A 17,639-nucleotide genomic window follows, 5' to 3' on the forward strand; every position below is an offset into this window, starting at 1 on the left:
CAGTCTTTTCACCTCCTTGCATTTGCCCATGGTGTCTTCTCTGCCTGAAATATAGTTCTCCCACTCTTCAACTACATTACTCCTCATTTAAAGAGGAGGTATGAAAGTTTAATAATACTCATATACAGTTCATTACAGTAAGAGTGAGATAGATTAGGGATAATGGTATAAGAAATTGCTCTGGTTGCTCAGAGGGGATCTAATCCAGCCTACAAATCTCAAGAGGATGTTTTCTTGAAGGAATTGATGCTTAAATTATGATGGAGTCTTAACTGACGAGTTAGGCATTTAACAAGGAGAAGAGAGCCAATTCCTTGAATTCTTAAAAGATTGTTCTCAATGGTTTTGTGATCTCATATGCAAGTTCTTTCCTTACTTAATACGTAATACATTTGGGACGATAGATAACTCATTCACAGCCTTTTGACTTCTGTCATCTCTTACCAATGTTTATTCTACCCTTCACCACCTTTCTAGTCAGAAGAAAACTCTTTTTGATAAAAAAGACAGAAGCATCTTAAGAGCTGAGGGATTCTGCTCTTTGCCACCCGTCAGTATTTTAAAATAATCCCAGCAGAACAAATCTAAACATTCTTTCTTCACCTCTTAGTTCATTTGATATTTTAACCTTATTGACACTATTGTTATGTGTTTCAGCCACTCTTTTATATTCAGTCTTTGTTACATAATCTTTCCGTCTTTGTTCATGTTCTTTTAAAACTCTAATGTTGATCTGCTTCCCAGAGGTCTCAGGTTATACTATTCAATGATTATGCTAGATATAGAGGTAAACAGGAAGTAAAACGGTTTCTCTAAAACTGGTGATCCTTGAAGAGGCCATAAGAAGTATAAAAAAGGATGAATTTACTGTGCCTCAGTTGTTCGATATTATGTTTAGATTATGGCAAAAACTCATACAGTGAAAAATATTACATTTTGGGGTAAATAAGACTGAGTCAGATTTCAAAAATGTGTCACCAGAAAGGGGCAGCAAGTTAAACAACACTAAAAACTGTAATTTATTTGAAATCCACCTTCAATTTAAGTTCAGATTACTTCGGTGCTTTAGCGAAATGAAAAAAAGTTAAGAACCATATGATTTCACTCATGTGGGATATAAAACAGAAAGCAACAAATGAACAAGACAAACAAACAAAAATTCATAGACACAGACAATAACATAGTGGTTACCAGAGGGAAGGGGGGTAGAAGGAGGTAGAAAAGGAGTACCCATATGATGGGTTTAAACGGGGTTCAAATATATGATGATGGAAGGAGATTTGACTTTGGGTGGTGAACCCACAATGCAACATATAGATCATATGATACAGAATATTGCACTTCAAACCTGTATAATTTTATTAACCAATGTCATCCCAATAAATTTAATAAAATTAAAAAAAATAAAGATGCAAAAGGCCTGAATGCCAAAAAGATAGACTACTAAAAGAAGTCTATAGATACAAAGTGGATGGACATTTTTGCAGAGCTGGAAACTAATTCCTTACAAGTCTAGAAACCTGCCATTCCAGGATCAGACTCCTTTGTTCACAGGATACCTAACTTGATGTCGTATTGGAAGGCAGCCAGGGATCAGTGTCATGTGGGCTTGCTAAGAGGAAACCTGGAAGTCAAAGAGAACTTGATTTTGTTTGTGTTCAGTTTTATCACTACACAAAGGAAAGCAGGATATCCTAAAGACTGCAGGCAATTCAAAGAGTATTACTGGGAAAGGAAACACAGCGCAAAAATATACCATTTTATCATGGGACATAAGGAATATGTCATGTTAAGTTTTATCAAATATAGGTAATATCTATTTAGTAGCCCCAATGGGTTTATATTCCACTTTTAAAAGGTCTCATATGTATCTATCTCAAGATAACAAAATAATATGGCTTATAAAATTTAAATGTCCAATGAAAAGGAAAGACAAATATATTGTTATATTATTCTCACATACTATGTATTTAATTTGTTCTATTACCTCTGTTAACTAGTTTTTTTGTTTGGCTTAAAAGCATTTATATATCATAAAAGCAAATAATACTGAATAATATATCATTTTAAATAAACACCTATTTTATATTTTATGTTAAAATCATTATACATTGGTGTATAATTATTTGTTACACATTATACTATTTTTTCTCTCTGGTATGGTTGTGTCCTGGATTGACTTAATACAAAGTTAGTCACCTTACTACTCTACACGTAGATATCCTGCCTAGGTCCTAACATATATACCAGGGGTGCCAGAAAAAAATGTATACAAGTGGACACTTTGATAAACGTTGCTCAACCAGTAGTTCGCCATAATCAGAAGTGTCTGGACACTGATAGTAACCACTTTGAGCACCTCTTGTCATTGCAGAAGTCAAACATGACTTTTATTCATCTTTTGTTATCGAGATATATTGAGTATTACAATTTTAATACAGTTTTCCTTTCTTAAAATGTGTATACTTTTTTTGGCACCTCTGTATATTCAGTTCTGAGTTGTTTGACAATTTATTATCGAATAGGTATTTCTACTGTTTGCTATTCTGTTAAAAGAGTTTAATTGAAAGGCTTCCAAGGGAAATATGTACTAACGTATTTCATCTGTCAGAATGAGACAATGGCACATTAATTAAAGATAAGCTCAACAAAGCTAGTCATTAAATATATGAATGAGGTAGATATCGAGAAAGTAAAAAAGTAAGTTTTGTTCATCTTAAAAATTTGCATTCAGAAATTTTGTGGTATATTCTCTTTTTTAGAGAAAATACCTGGACGAGACCCTCCTTGGATTCTAAAAAGATGTTTAAGGTAGGAGAACTACTACCTCAGTCCTTTTCCTCTGTCTTAAAGATTTTGAGTTTGAATTAAAGCAACAGGTAAAAGTTATTTTTTTATAACAATTGCTAATTGGATATCTCCTTCTATTCTATATAGTATCTGTGACTAGGTTAGTTTTGTATATAGGAGTGCCCATGTGATGGGTGTAAAAGGCTCTGAAATATCAATATCCCCAAACTATCCTCAATGGGTGCCTTAAAATCTACAGTTAGACATTTATTTCTATACATTTATCACTGCATTGTCTGAGTTTCTCCTTCTAAAAAGAAATATTTCTGGCATAAGATGACTATTTAGCACTTTAGAGTGAATGACTAGCACATGTTTTATTATCTGTACTAGCAATCAGAGCATTGGCCATATAGGGATAATACTACTACCTAAAAACCTGAAAAGGAATAGAAAGAGAAGACAGAGATAACATTGATGAGCTTGATAGTTGTGTCAAAACTAGTAATTACTGTGTCACTAGCTCCCTTGGCAAGTTTCCCTGTCCTAAGGGATAATATGAACCGTCTGAACCATGGAACAGGTAAATCTTTGAGAACAGACAGAATTTGTACAACAGAGAAACATGGTATGCCCATTCTTTCTTCCTTGGCCTCTCTTCTAAGAACTTGGTTTCTGCACAATAAAATGGGTTCTCTTGAAATGCATAGAATCTCCTGCCCCTAAAACTTAAAAAATTAGGTAAGAAATCATCTTGGGCATACCTATACTTAGACCTAGAATTGATTTCAAGTAGGACTTAATTTTTTAAAACATGTTATTTATCACATCTATGGAAAGAAATCAAATGATATATCAAGATAGGAGAAAGTACTAGAAAAAGTACTGAAGTTAGAAGATGTGAATTCTAGACCTGCCCCTCCCTCTTATTAGCTATGTGATCTAGAGCGAAGATTATAGCTTCACCTCTCTAATTCCCTAACATTCCTTACATTCCCTCTCTGATGTAAGATGGGGATAGGGATAGCATTGGCTTTCCTCCCTCTATCACAGGACAGGTGAGAACCCTCATAAGATAATATCTGTAAGAATACTTTGCGTACTGTGAAGTACAAATATACAAATATAATCGACAAATGTAACACGGTAATATATCCCTCTTGATTAGATAGTTCACTGTTGACATTGAAATCAGAGTATCTAATTTTGTTCAGCTCCCAAAGTGTGATTCAGAAGCTTAGCAAAGACCAACCAAGATATTTTTTAAACACCAATAAGAGACCAATCCAGGGAATAATTCAGCCCACCAGCATTGATTTCCGTGGAAACTGCTTCAAAGTGACACCTTTGAAGTGTACTACGAGCAAACGAATTCCCAAATGGACTGAGAAGACACGGATACCAACAGAAGGTATTTTGGTTTGGTTTTGTTTGTTTTTGTACTGTTTAGGATTTTAATAAATAACAAAGGTGCCTTTCACTGTATCATCATTAGTAAATCCTATAAAATCTGGATTACAGGAACGGTTTTTGCAAACAAGGATGATTCATAGCCATTTTATTCCTGACTGAAAAATACTTACTTTATTTCATCTCATATAGAGATTATTCAACCTGTATATGAGTTGAATACAAAAGAAAATTACTTCCATTTAATATAGCCTTGGAAAAATCTACGTAATTGCTTTATTGCCAATATCTCCTTGTCACCACAGCCCTTCCAGTACCATAGAATAACAAAAGTAACAAACTACTGATACACGCAACATGGATGAATCTCAAAACCACTGTGCTGAGTTAAAAGAAGCCAGAAAAGAAAATGTTGTATGAAATCTCATTTTTATGAACTGCAAGCTAATCTATAGAGATAAAAAAATAAATAAAAATAAAGGTTTCCTGGAGTAGGGAAGGATAGAGTAGGTGATAAAGGGAAAAATGGACTATAAAGGAGTACAAGGAATCTTTTAGGGGTGATCACTTCTAGATCTTGACTGTGGTGATGGTCTCACAGGTGTTTACACTGTCAATACTCCAGGGTTTTGGACCAGAGCAACTAGCTGGACTCAATTATCTTCTGCTGAGATGGCAAAGACTGAGGGTAGAGGAGCAATTCAGGTTAGAGACATTGCTTCTGAAATGCCTTTTAGTAGCAGGTCCCATGGTGTAATGGTTAGCACTCTGGACTTTGAAATGCCTTTTAGGCATTGAAGTGGAGGCATTGACCAGGCCGTTGGGGATGTAATTCCGGAGTTCAGGGCTAGAGACTGGGCTGGAGATACATTTGGGAATTTTCAGTATAAAGATAGTGTTTTAAGGCATGAGGTGGGATGAGGTTCCTAAGTGGTGTAGTGTAGACATAAAAGAGGGTTAAGGAACGAGTCCTTGGGAACCCCACTGATGGATCAGGAAAAGTGTAAGAACCAACAAAAGACTGAGGAGAATCCGATAGGTTAGGAGGAAAACCAAGAGAATATGTTGTCCTGGAAGCTAATGAGATACTGTTACCAAAGAGGAAGAAATAATCATCTAAGTCTAATGCTCCTGATATGTCCAGTCAAATGGATTTGCTATTGGATTGTACAACGTGGAGGTTTTATTGGGGATCTTGATCAGAGAAATGTCAATACAGTATCGCCCCCCCATATTCATGGTTTCATTTACCAGTTTCAGTTAGCCATTAGCCATTGTCAACTGTAGTCCTAAAACACTAAATGGAAAATTCCAGAAGTAAACAATTCATAAGATTTAAATTATGCACCGTTCTGAGTTGCATGATGAAATCTCACACTGTCCCTCTCTGTCTTGCCCAACACATGAATCATCCCTTTGTCCAGGGTCTCCATGCTGGACACGCCTACCTCCTGTTAGTCACTTAGTAGCCGTCTCAGTTATCAGAGAGAGAGAGAGAGAGAGAGAGAGAGAGAGAGAGAGACCACATTCACATAACTTCTATTATAGTATTTGTTATAACTGTTCTAATTTATTATTAGTTATTGTTAATCTTTTATTATACCTAACGTACAAATTAAACTTTATCGTAGGTATATATGCATAGGAAAAAAACATCATATATACAGAGCGTAGTACTATCTATGGTTTCAGGCATCCACTCAGGGGTCTTGGAATTACCTGTGGATGAGGGGGGAATAATGTAGAATGATAGAGGTACAAATCTAATTAAACTATATTTTAAAATAGGATGAGAGAAGTGGGAGACAGGTAGTATTTATGGGATTTTGCTGCAAAAGGGAGATTTTTTTTTCAGCATTCCCCACTGTTTTCACCACATGCTTAATTTAAAAATTATGTTTCTCAGTCTTTTTCAGTCTTTCCTAAGCTAAGATTCTCATTTCTTCTTGATTACATCCTGATGAATCTTTATGACCTACTAATAAACGTTCTACAATTTTCTTTTTACTGAAGTTAATCATTTCAGAGGGAACTCTGTTTTTATTCTTAGGCGTCGCTCCCTCCCTTTCTTTACAATATATACATTTAGGGCTATAGATTTCCCCCTAAAATGTCTCATCTTCATCATCACTCAGTTTCTTACAGAAGGAAGTCTGTCCTTTTCCACTCTTGAAACTTACCAAGTAGGAAATGAGATGAATTCTGCCAGAGCTGAACGAGAGGTCCAGTCAGACTGCTTAAGTTCTGGACGTGCTTATAGTTGTTGAGATACAGTACAAATACTGAGACTCAGCTGAGGAGAGTAGAGGAGTAAATTCATAATAAATCCTGGCAGATAGTTTTGTAGCTAAGTCATTTCTCCTTTGCATTTGGTAAAAACAAACACAGTGCTCTTGCAGTCTCCAGTCTCGTGTTCAGCCAGAACACCACACCCGGAAGTAAGTCATGGCACCCCACCCCTGCGCTGCATGCCTCATTCAGTAATACTGCCATCAACCATTCACCTAACAGCCCAAGACGCAGCCTAATCTTCTACGTCTCTGTTCTTCGTATCCAACAAGGAGAAACTCTATCCATTCTACTCCCGAAGATTCTCTTGACTCTGCTTCTCTTCATTTTACTGCTGTTCCCTTTGTTCAGACTCTCTTTCTGCCTCCCTTGAATTACTGCATTAGCCTCCTAACTTGTCTCCCTGCCCGAAGTCCCACTTTTCTTTAGCCTGTCATTCTCCTGGCTGCCAGTGTAATCTTTCAACAACAAAAAAAATGCAGATCTGATTATATCACTTCCTGGCACAAAATCTTCAACGTCTCCCTAACAATTCAACGCAAAAATCAGTAAGCAACTACCCATCACAAATCATGCCTAGCTCAGAAAATTTCTCGAAAGCATTATTATTACAAACATGGCCTCTAGGTTTGAACCCCTTTTTCACTCCTACCTGATATCCTAGTTATTCTGAACCGTTCTTGTGATTTCCTGAATGTGCCATGTTACTCCCACTCCCTAGACTATGACCCTTTATTTTTTTAATTAAATGATTTGTACTTATGCATCAAGACTCAGGTTAATGAAGAATTAGGAAGATTTCCTTATCCATCCCTAAGTATGGATTGAGGCCCCCCTTCTGCTTCCTTCTGCTTATCCATGTATTTGTCAGTGGGCACTGAGTTTTTCTACCTTTTGGCTGTAGTGACTAATGCTGCTATGAGCAGGTATGTACAAATAACCTTTTGAGACCCTGCTTTCAATTCTTTGGGGCATATACCCAGAAGTAGAATTGCTGGATCATCTGGTAGTTCCAGCTTCAATTTTTTAAGGAACCACGATGCTGTTTTCCACAGCAGCGACACCATTTTACATTCCCACCAACAGTGCACAAGGGTTCTAACTTCTCCACATCCTTCTCAACGCTTGTGATTGTCGGGGTTTTTTTGATAGTAGCCATCTGAGTGGATGTGGAATGGAATAAATGCTTTTTAAATAGACTTTATTTTTAGAGATGTTTGATAAACACTTTTTAAATGTTATACTTTTATTATCACAATTAACAAAATAAGTAATACTTCCTTCATAGTATCTAATAAAGGACTTTCTGATATGCTCTTCCCATAGTTTTCCTCATATCTCCATCCTTCTATTTTCTCAAATCAGAAGCTTTGGAGCCACCACCAATTCTTGGCTTTTTCTCTCACCCCACATCTAATTCATTAGAAAATCCCAAAATATATCCAGGATCCCTCCTCCCCATATACACTTCTCACCTGCTACCACCCTGGTCCAACCTATCATCCTGTCTCCTGGATTATTTCAGTAGCCTTCCAAAAGATCTCTCTGCTTGTCCAGCTTTGCCACTATTCAATCTGTTCTCAACTCAGCAACCAGCATGATCCTAGTGAAACAAATTTCATATGTGACATTCCTCTGTTCAAAGCCTTTCAGTTACTCCCCATTTCACCCTCAGTAACAATCAAAGTCCTTACAATGGCCTCTGAGGCCCTATGTAAACTAAATCCAAGTTACCTGTCTGAGTTCTTACCTCTTTTCCCTTGGTTCGTTTTCCTTTAGCCGTTGTGCCATCTTGATATTCCTTGTACACACTACCATGCTCCTAGCTTAGGGCCTTGGCACTGCCTATTCCCCTTGCCAAGATACTCTTTCCTCTGAAGCTGCTTGGCTCGCTCCCTAACTCCTTTGACATATGAGCTTCACAGGGAGGCCTTCTCTGAACAGCTTTTTAAAAATGGAAATCAACCTTTCCCCCAGGAATTTTCTATTCCCCTCCCCAGTTTTATTTCATCCCATCAACTTTATCATTATCTAACATATTATTATATTTTACTTGTTTATTTGCTTATTTGCTGCCCCTGTAATTGAAGCATAAGCTTTAGATAGGTAAGAATTTTTAGATAGAATCCTTGGCACATAAGGCTCAATAAATAATTTTTGAATCAAGTCAGTCCATGTATCTGTACATATTTTTGTGGTTTCCCCCCAGATCTGCATCACAACCTAAAAAGCAAAATGAAAGAATGTACATCTTTCCAAAGGAAGAAGACTGGTGTAAATTGGACAGATGATGAGAAAAGAATCTATAGGGATAAAAGAATGGTGCACACTGAAGAAATATTGCAATATGTCCTCCCTATCATGGAACGTACTAAAAATATGCCAACCAATCATATAAAACAGATGTTCAATCCAAGAACCAACTTCCAAATCCGGCATCAGTAAGTCAATACAATTTTGTCATTCTCAGCTATTTAATACATTCGTTTTTTAAGGAAGCAAGGATTATTAACTCATTATCCTAAGAAACGAACAGGTTCTTAAAAATGGTAGCAACTATACCACATTTGACCAAGGGACAAAGTCCCAAAGCCATAAGAAAACGTTGGATATGTGAAGGAGTAGGTTATTAGGCCTCATTGGGTTGTTTATTTGCATGAAACTACTCATTAATTTGAATCTACGAATAAAGTATTCATTAATAAAGTATGACCATTACCTGACTTGAAATTTCTTAGATGTGTTTAAACCTTATCATCCAAAAGGGCAACCAGAATTAGAAATAATTAACTTGACTTACTTCAGCTTATTATTGATACTCAGAGGAAAGCAGAAAGGATGAGACCAGATGTCTTTTAAAGATAAAAAAAAAAAAAATAGAACCAATGCTAAGGCCAAAAGGAAACCCATATAAATAAAAGTAACACAATGACAAGCAGATAATGATAAATATAATATTATCAACAAATTTTGACAAAGTACTGTCTATGTGCTAGACACTGTCCTATGTTTACACACACACACACACACACACACACACACACACACATTTCATGTTCTACACTTGAGGAAATTCAGGTACAAAGAGGTTATTAATTTGTCCAAGGCCACACACGCAGCCAGTAGGTAGTAGAATTGGATTCAACAGCAACTGCACGTTCTGACTCCAGAGTCCTTCATCACTATGCTTCATCACGTTTTTCTTTATAATATAAATGAAAAACAGAGGACCAACATACTTAGTATTCTAAGATAGCCTACAAAGGAATGACAAAATTATGAATATTATAATAGTAGGAAAATGGGCAAAGGCTGTGAACCAGAAATTCACACACACACACAAAAATGGCCAATGAACATTTTTAAATGTTCAACCTCACTTAAATCCAAAGAGTGTAAATTAAAACAATAATGAAACACTATTCATTTTTGCCTCTCAATGAAGAATTCATTCACTAATTGTTGGAATATAAACTGGTACAGTTTCCAGAAGAGGGTCCAACAATATAAATTTTTTTAAAAGAGTTTTTATTGGGGAAGGGGAACAGGACTTTATTGGGGAACAGTGTGTACTTCCAGGACTTCTTCCAAGTCAAGTTGTGTCCTTTCAATTTTAGTTGTGGAGGACCCAGCTCAGCTCCAAATCCAGTCGCCGTTCAGGGGGCGCAGCCCACCATCCCTTGCGGGACTCGAGGAATCGAATCAGCAACCTGTGGTTGAGAGCCCACTGGCCCATGTGGGAATTGAACTGGCAGCCTTTGGCATTAGGAGCTCCAACCGCCTGAGCCACCAGGCCGGCCCATAAATTTAAAATCCTTAATATCTACATTCATTTTGACAAGAAACGCCACTTTTAAAAATTGATCCTAAGGGGGGTTGAAAAACAAACCTAGGTGAGGGCTAAAGATTTCTGTAGCGATTTTCATTTCACTATCGTTTATAAGAGCCAAAGGGGGAAAAAAAACAATTTTGAAAAAATAGAGTAAAGTAGAAAAGAATCACTCTATCTAATTTTAAGACCTTTTATATCGCTACTGTAATCAACAGAGTGTAGTATTGGAGGAGGAATAGACATCTTATCAATGGAACCAAATAGAACACCCAGAAATAGACCCATCCAAATATGCTTTACTAATTTTGACAAAAGTACAAAAGCAATTTAGTGGAGGAAAGAGAGCATTTTCAACCAATGTTGCTGGAACAATTAGACATCCACAGGCCAAAACAATGAAACTTGACCTAAACTTATATCTTAATGCAGAAAAAAAAAAAAACTCAACATGTATCATGGACTTTAACTGCACAATACAAACCTATAAAACGTTTAGGAAAAAAAATAGAAAATCTTGATGATCTAGAGTGGGCAAAATGTTATACTTTACACCAAAAGAATAACCTGTAAATAAAAATTGAAAAATTGGACTTCATCAAAATAACAGTGTTTGCTCTTCAAAAGTCCATGTTAAGAACTCGGAGGTGCGCGTGCGCAGTGGCGTTAATGTCCTCCGATACGCCAGGCGCAGAGGCGGCGTGGACGCACGCACGCACGCACACACGCACTCACGCACGCACGCAGGCGCTCCCGTATTAGTGCCGTTGCGGCAGCGCCGCAGTACACCCGCTTTGCCGTCCTCCAGCCGAGATGCTGCGGGCCTGTCACTTTTCCGGCGTGACCTCCGCAGCCCAGAGTTGCCTCTGTGGGAAATTTGTCCTCCGTCCATTACGACCATGCCGTAGATACTCTACTTCAGGCAGTTCTGGGTTGTCGCCTGGCAAAATTATTGGAGCTGGTCTCGTGTTTGTTGGTGGAGGTATTGGTGGCACTATCCTCTATGCCAAATGGGATTCCCATTTCCGGGAAAGTGTAGCGAAAACCATACCTTACTCAGACAAACTCTTTGAGATGGTTCTTGGTTCCTCACCTTATGATGTTCCATCACCAAAGAAACCGATTCAGTCTGGTCCACTAAAAACCTCAGGCGTGTCAGAGGTAGTGAAAGAATCTAAACTGCCTGGCTCATACCTGCAGAAACAAAAGGGAGGCACTCCAGCTGCCACAACAGCCCCTACAGAGGCAGCTCAAATTATTTCTGCAGCAGGTGATACGCTGTCGGTCCCAGCCCCTGCGGTTCAGCATGAGGAATCTATAAAAACTGGTCACCCTCAAACTGGTGAAAGAAAACCCAAGCCTGCCACTTCAGAGGAAGCATCCTCAACTTCCGTCCGGGAGTGACCACCTGAAGAAGTGGCAGCTCGCCTTGCACAGCAGGAAAAGCAAGAACAAGCTAAGCTTGAGTCCCTAGCCAAGAGCTTAGAAGAGGCTCTGAGCCACACTGCCGGCATCACTCAGCAGGCCATCGTAGCTCAGAACGCCGCCATCCAGGCCGTCAGCGCCCACTCCAGCATACTGAAAGCAGCCATGGACAACTCGGAGATTGCAGGTGAGAAGAAGTCAGCTCAGTGGCACACAGTGGAGGGTGCATTGAAGGAACGCAGAAAGGCAGTAGATGAGGCTGCTGATGCCCTTCTCAAAGCCAAAGAAGAGTTAGAGAAGATGAAAAGTGTAATTGAAAAAGCAAAGAAAGAAGAGGCTGCTGGGGCCAAATCTCATATAACCGCTGCAGAGGGAAAACTTCACAACATGGTAGTTGATCTGGATAACGTGGTCCACAAGGTTGAAGCAGCTCAGTCTGAGGCTAAGGTGGTGTCTCAGTATCACGAGCTGGTGGTCCAAGCCCGAGACGACTTTAAGCGAGAACTGGACAGTATTACTCCAGAAGTCTCGCCAGGTTGGAAAGGGAGGACCGACAAGCTCTCCACTGACGACCTGAACTCCCTGGTGGCTCATGCACATCGTCGCATTGACCAGCTAAACAGAGAGCTGGCAGAACAGAAAGCCACGGAGAAGCAGCACATTGCATTAGCCTTGGAGAAGCAAAAGCTGGAAGAAAAGCGGGCATTTGACTCTGCAGTGGCAAAAGCCTTAGAACATCACAGGAGTGAGATACAGGCCGAACAGGACAGAAAGGTAGAGGAAGTCAGAGATGCCATGGAGAATGAAATGAGAACCCAGCTTCGCCGACAGGCTGCTGCCCACACTGATCACTTACGAGATGTCCTCAGGGTTCAAGAACAGGAACTGAAACATGAATTTGAACAGGACCTATCGGAGAAACTCTCTGAACAAGAATTTCAGTTTCATCGGCTCAGTCAAGAGCAAGTTGACAACTTTACTCTGGATATAAACACTGCCTATGCCCGACTGAGAGGAATCGAACAGGCTGTTCAGAGTCATGCAGTCGCTGAAGAGGAGGCCAGAAAAGCCCACCAGCTCTGGCTCTCGGTGGAGGCATTAAAGTACAGCCTGAAGACAGCATCTGCGGACCTGCCCACCGTTCCCCTGGGCCATGCAGTTGAGGCCATCAGAGCCAGCTGTTCTGATAGTGAATTTACCCAAGCTCTAACCGCAGCTGTCCCTCCAGAGTCCCTGACCCGTGGGGTGTACAGTGAAGAGACCCTTAGAGTCCGTTTCTATGCTGTCCAAAAACTGGCCCGAAGGGTAGCAATGATCGATGAAACCAGGAATAGCTTATACCAGTACTTCCTCTCCTACTTGCAGTCCCTGCTCCTCTTCCCACCTCAGCAACTGAAGCCACCGGTGGATTTCTGCCCCGAGGATACAAACACGTTTAAATTACTGTCGTATGCCTCCTATTGCATTGAGCATGGTGAGCTGGAGCTGGCAGCAAAGTTTGTTAATCAGCTGAAAGGGGAGTCCAGACGAGTGGCGCAGGACTGGCTGAAGGAAGCCCGGATGACCCTAGAAACTAAACAGATAGTGGACATCCTGACAGCCTACGCCAGTGCTGTAGGAATAGGAACCACTCAAGTGCAGCACGAGTAAGGCCTAGGAAGTCTCGTACAATCCTATTTCTTGTCAAAGGAAGTCAGCAGTAATACATGCAGGGTTTGCAACAGGGTCCCAGAATTGTCTAGAAAGGAGCAGGTTATAAATACCATTCTAAATGTTAACACCTGTTGCACTTAACATTATTTCCACTTGCTATCATGTCGGTGAACTCTAGGAGTACTTTCTTTGCCACTTGTGTAACATTTTTGTATTTCAGGTTTTACTGATCAGGCTTGTGAGCCAATCAAAATAATGTTTGTGATCCCTAATTATTATTGATTTAGCCCTTGGAGCAAACTGAATAAAACAAACGATGAAAACTGAAAAGAAAAAAAAAAGTCCATGTTAAGAAGATAAGGAGACAAGCTATAAAAAGGTGAAAGTATTTGCAAACCACATAAACAAGAGACTAGCATCTAGATTAAAGAAGTCTCAAAATTTAATAGTAAGAAAACAAATATTTCCTTTAGAAAATGGGCAAAAGACATGAATAGACATTTCACCAAATGGAATAACCACACAAAAAGAAGTTCCACATGACTAGCCATTATCAAAATGCAGATTAAAACCACAATGAGATAACTACACACCTATCAGAATGCTAAAATAAAACATAGTGGTAACACTAGTGATGAAGATATAAAGAAATCGGATCACTCATCTATTGTTTGGGGAATGTAAAATTGTACAGTCACTCTAGAAAACAGTTTCATAGTGTCTTAAAAAAAAACACCCACATATATAACTACCATATGGCCCTGCAATTGCTCTCCTGGGCATTAATCCCAGAGAGATGAAGATTTATGTTCACACAAAAACCAGTATGCAAATGGTTATAGCGTTTATTTGTAACAGCCATGAACTGGAAACAATCCACATGTCCTTCAATGGATGAATGATGAAAACAAATGTGGTACGTGCATGCCCTCAACGGCTACTCAGCAATAATAAGGAGTAAACTACTGATACACGAAACAACCTGGATCCCTCTTCAGAGAATTATGCTGGTTGAAAAAAGCCAATGCCAAAAGGTGGCATACAATATGATTCCATTTATATAACATTCTTGAAATAATAAAACTGCATAATTCACACAACAGATTAAAGATTGCCAGGAGTTAAGGAGGGCATGGGCAAGGAGGAAAGTAGGTATTTTATTAAAAGGGAAACATGAGGGAACTGTTCTGTACCCTGACAAATCAATGGCAATATCCTGATTATGTTAGTGTACTTGCAACTATAGTTTTGCAAGATACTACATTTGGGGGAAACTGGCTGAGGGCTCCATGGGATCTCTCCGTATTATTATTTCTTCCAACTGCAGATGAGTCTACAGTTATCTCAAAATTAAAATTTTAATTAAAAATACAGTTGAGATTTTGTGGTTAAAAAAAAGTTGAATTCTAAAGAAAACTCAAAGACTTTAAGTGGCTCCAATTAATAATTTTACAAAACCTCCATCTCATGAGGAAAACTTCCCTCTCTTGGATTTATGTTCTTTTTACTGACTATAAAAAAACAAACACAGTATTTAGACTGAGTTCATTCTAATAAAATAAACAATTTAAATTTTAGAGCAAAGTGAAATTTTAGAGAACAGTTATTTCCACTAGAGATATAAGGAGCAGTGACCCAGAGTGACCATTATATCAAGAATCCTAGGGCCAGGGCAGGTACCCAAATAAACATGTCCTCCAGGCATTTAGAAATACAGAATTGGAGTAATGCTGAAAAATCATGGCTGGAGATGCAGACTTGGATTATTCTCATAGAAATAAGGGTAAAAGTCTTAAGGGAGGATGAACACAAAGGAAAAAACTAGACTTATACTATGACAAATACCTAAGGACTCTAGATACCTAGGGCACATGCTGGGCAAAACCTCATACATTTTCTTTCTTTCCTAGACTACATCCAGCTACTTATGGAAACATAAAGACATACAGGACATCTTGGGCACCACCCACACATCCCCCTCTTATAAGCCAAAGGACTCTAATGGTAAGCTCTTCAGAATGCTGCAAGTCTATGTCCCAAAGGTCATTTGAAAGTTTGTCACTGCCCAAAGGACACAAGAGGAAAAACTGTTCTCGAATCAAAGCCTTAAAGACTAAAGACATAAAACCTGTCAGCAGCAAATGGGAAACTGCCTCCTCACGTTTTGAGAAGGATATGAATATTATCAAAGGCAAGAGTCTTCAAGCCAAAGAATCCAACCAGCAAAGCTCTATGCAGACAGCCTTCCCATCTAACTGAAAATAAGGATGAGCAACCAAATAGGAATGACGGACAATCCCCCTTCCATTCAAAGTTCCAAAGGCAGAAATAATCTACTTTTATGCTGCTCTGAAAACTGTAGATAAAAGATGACATATACTTACTTACGTATTAAAAAGAAAAAGAGAAGCCTTCCCCAGCCCTCTCTATTTCTCCCCCATATATGAATTTGCATATACTAAACTACAAATTCTAAATCCCCCACCTTCAGTGGCAGCACCTTTCAGAGATATATATAAAAAAAAAATCCAGAGACAACATACTAGAAAATTTGAAATCATTTAAGTATTTATGTTTAACTTTTGTCAAGATGGAAAAAAAAAAATCTCTGAATTTTGGTGTTGTACGAATAAGTTATTTTGGAAGAAATCCAAAGTTCAGAGACAAATGTTTGCCTGCCCTGGTTGAAGAACATTGTTATGTCAGTGAAAACATGAGAGACTTTATACAAACTTAGGAAGCCCTCAAGTCTCTTGTCACAGAGGCCAGTTGTCTGAAGGTACAAACTCCATGTTTGGCAGCACCTAATAGAACGGTGAACAGGTCCGCCTCTTCACTTGAGGATGCAGTAGACCTCTCAAAAGGGAATAGAACAGCGAGCTCCCTAAACTGCCATGTCATGGTGTGATAATGGACCATCTTCAAAGACAGACATGATTAGTTAAAAAGATGGGTCAGAATCCTCCCAATCCCAACTAACTAATGCCAAAGGCATCTCAGGGGAAAAACAAAAAATGTAGGACAACTTTAGAGAGAAATAAATGGCTGCTTTGGGTGAAAATACTCATCTACAGGAAAGCCTAAACCTGCTTTCCCAAGAAGACGGGAGATAGAAAGAGTATAGGAACTGAAGGACCAGGGGGGAAAAAAGATGCTTGAAAAGTAACACACATGAATGAAACAGGCTGTAAATGATAAAGGGAGCCCTTAAAATCTCTGACTGAACCTTTGCTGCAGGTGGTAAGTTTTCCTTCTCTCCTTAGAGAAGATCACACAGATGATGGCCACGTCCCCCTCCCAAAGAAAGGAGGAGAGCTGTGCCCTGTGGCCACAGGGATCCAGAGTCACATTCAGGTTCAGTTCAGATTTCAAAGCAGCCAACACTGAATATCTACACCCACCGTAGGACAGCCATTTTTTTTCTCTCTTTAAAAGTAATTTTGATGTAATAATAAAAAATAAATTTAAGAAAGTAATTTTTTAAAGTTTATTGGGGTGACAATTGTTAGTAAAGTTACATAGATTTCAGGTGTATAATTCTGTATTACGTCATCTATAAATCCCATTGTGTGTTCACCACCCAGAGTCAGTTCTCCTTCCATCACCATATATTTGATCCACTTTACCCTCATCTAACTCCCCCACCCACCCCCACTTACTCTCCGGTAACCACTAAACTATTGTCTGTGTCTATGAGTTTTTGTTTCTCATTTGTTTGTCTTGTTCTTTTGTTATTTCGGGTTCATATACCACATATCAGTGAAATCATATGGTTCTCTGCTTTTTCTGTCTGACTTATTTCGCTTAGCATTATATTCTCAAGATCCATCCGTGTTGTCACAAATGGTCCTATTTCATCTTTTCTTACCACCGAATATTATTCCATTGCGTTTATATACCACAACTTCTTTATCCATTCATCTATCGAAGGACATTTTGGTTGTTTCCATGTCTTGGCCACCGTAAATAAAGCTACAGTGAACATTGGAGCACACATGTCTTTATGGGTAAATGTTTTCAGATTTTTTTGGTAGATACCTAGGAGTAAGAAAGTAATTTAGACTTAACTTCTAGTTTAACTGCAGTTACTTAATTGATTCTTTGTTCTTACTGATTTTTGAAAGCATTTTAATTCGTAAGAGTGCTATTAAATACAGATGGTTTTATTCTAATTGTAATATGTTATTTCCATTTCATCGGGCACCCTACAATTAGATGACAAAAGTACTGTTTTTACTATTTA

General features: G+C 38.7%; 1 protein-coding gene and 1 pseudogene across 5 annotated transcripts in view; both read left to right on the forward strand.

Annotated features, from left to right (window-relative positions):
- The window catches only part of LOC308492737 (cytosolic carboxypeptidase 3-like), a gene marked incomplete at its 3' end in the record, with an annotated part of 76,906 nt that overhangs the window by 37,667 nt on the left and 21,600 nt on the right, over positions 1–17,639 (forward strand). For 3 of the 4 annotated variants that reach the window (XM_081038057.1, XM_081038058.1, XM_081038059.1), the window contains 4 exons: positions 2,763–2,811; positions 4,005–4,201; positions 8,699–8,930; positions 15,307–15,400. In XM_081038057.1, coding sequence (XP_080894183.1) covers positions 2,763–2,811; positions 4,005–4,201; positions 8,699–8,930; positions 15,307–15,400 — 572 coding nt within the window. Of the gene's footprint in view, positions 1–2,762; positions 2,812–4,004; positions 4,202–8,698; positions 8,931–15,306; positions 15,762–17,639 lie in introns of those variants that run through there. The other variant, XM_081038063.1, reaches the window with a different exon arrangement.
- Positions 11,132–13,434, forward strand: LOC308492738 (MICOS complex subunit MIC60-like; annotated as a pseudogene). Its single transcript has one exon. The product of its transcript is annotated as an MICOS complex subunit MIC60-like (transcript).

This window comes from Rhinolophus hipposideros (assembly GCF_964194185.1).
Source record: "Rhinolophus hipposideros genome assembly, chromosome: 25".
Taxonomy (NCBI): Eukaryota; Metazoa; Chordata; class Mammalia; order Chiroptera; family Rhinolophidae; genus Rhinolophus; species Rhinolophus hipposideros.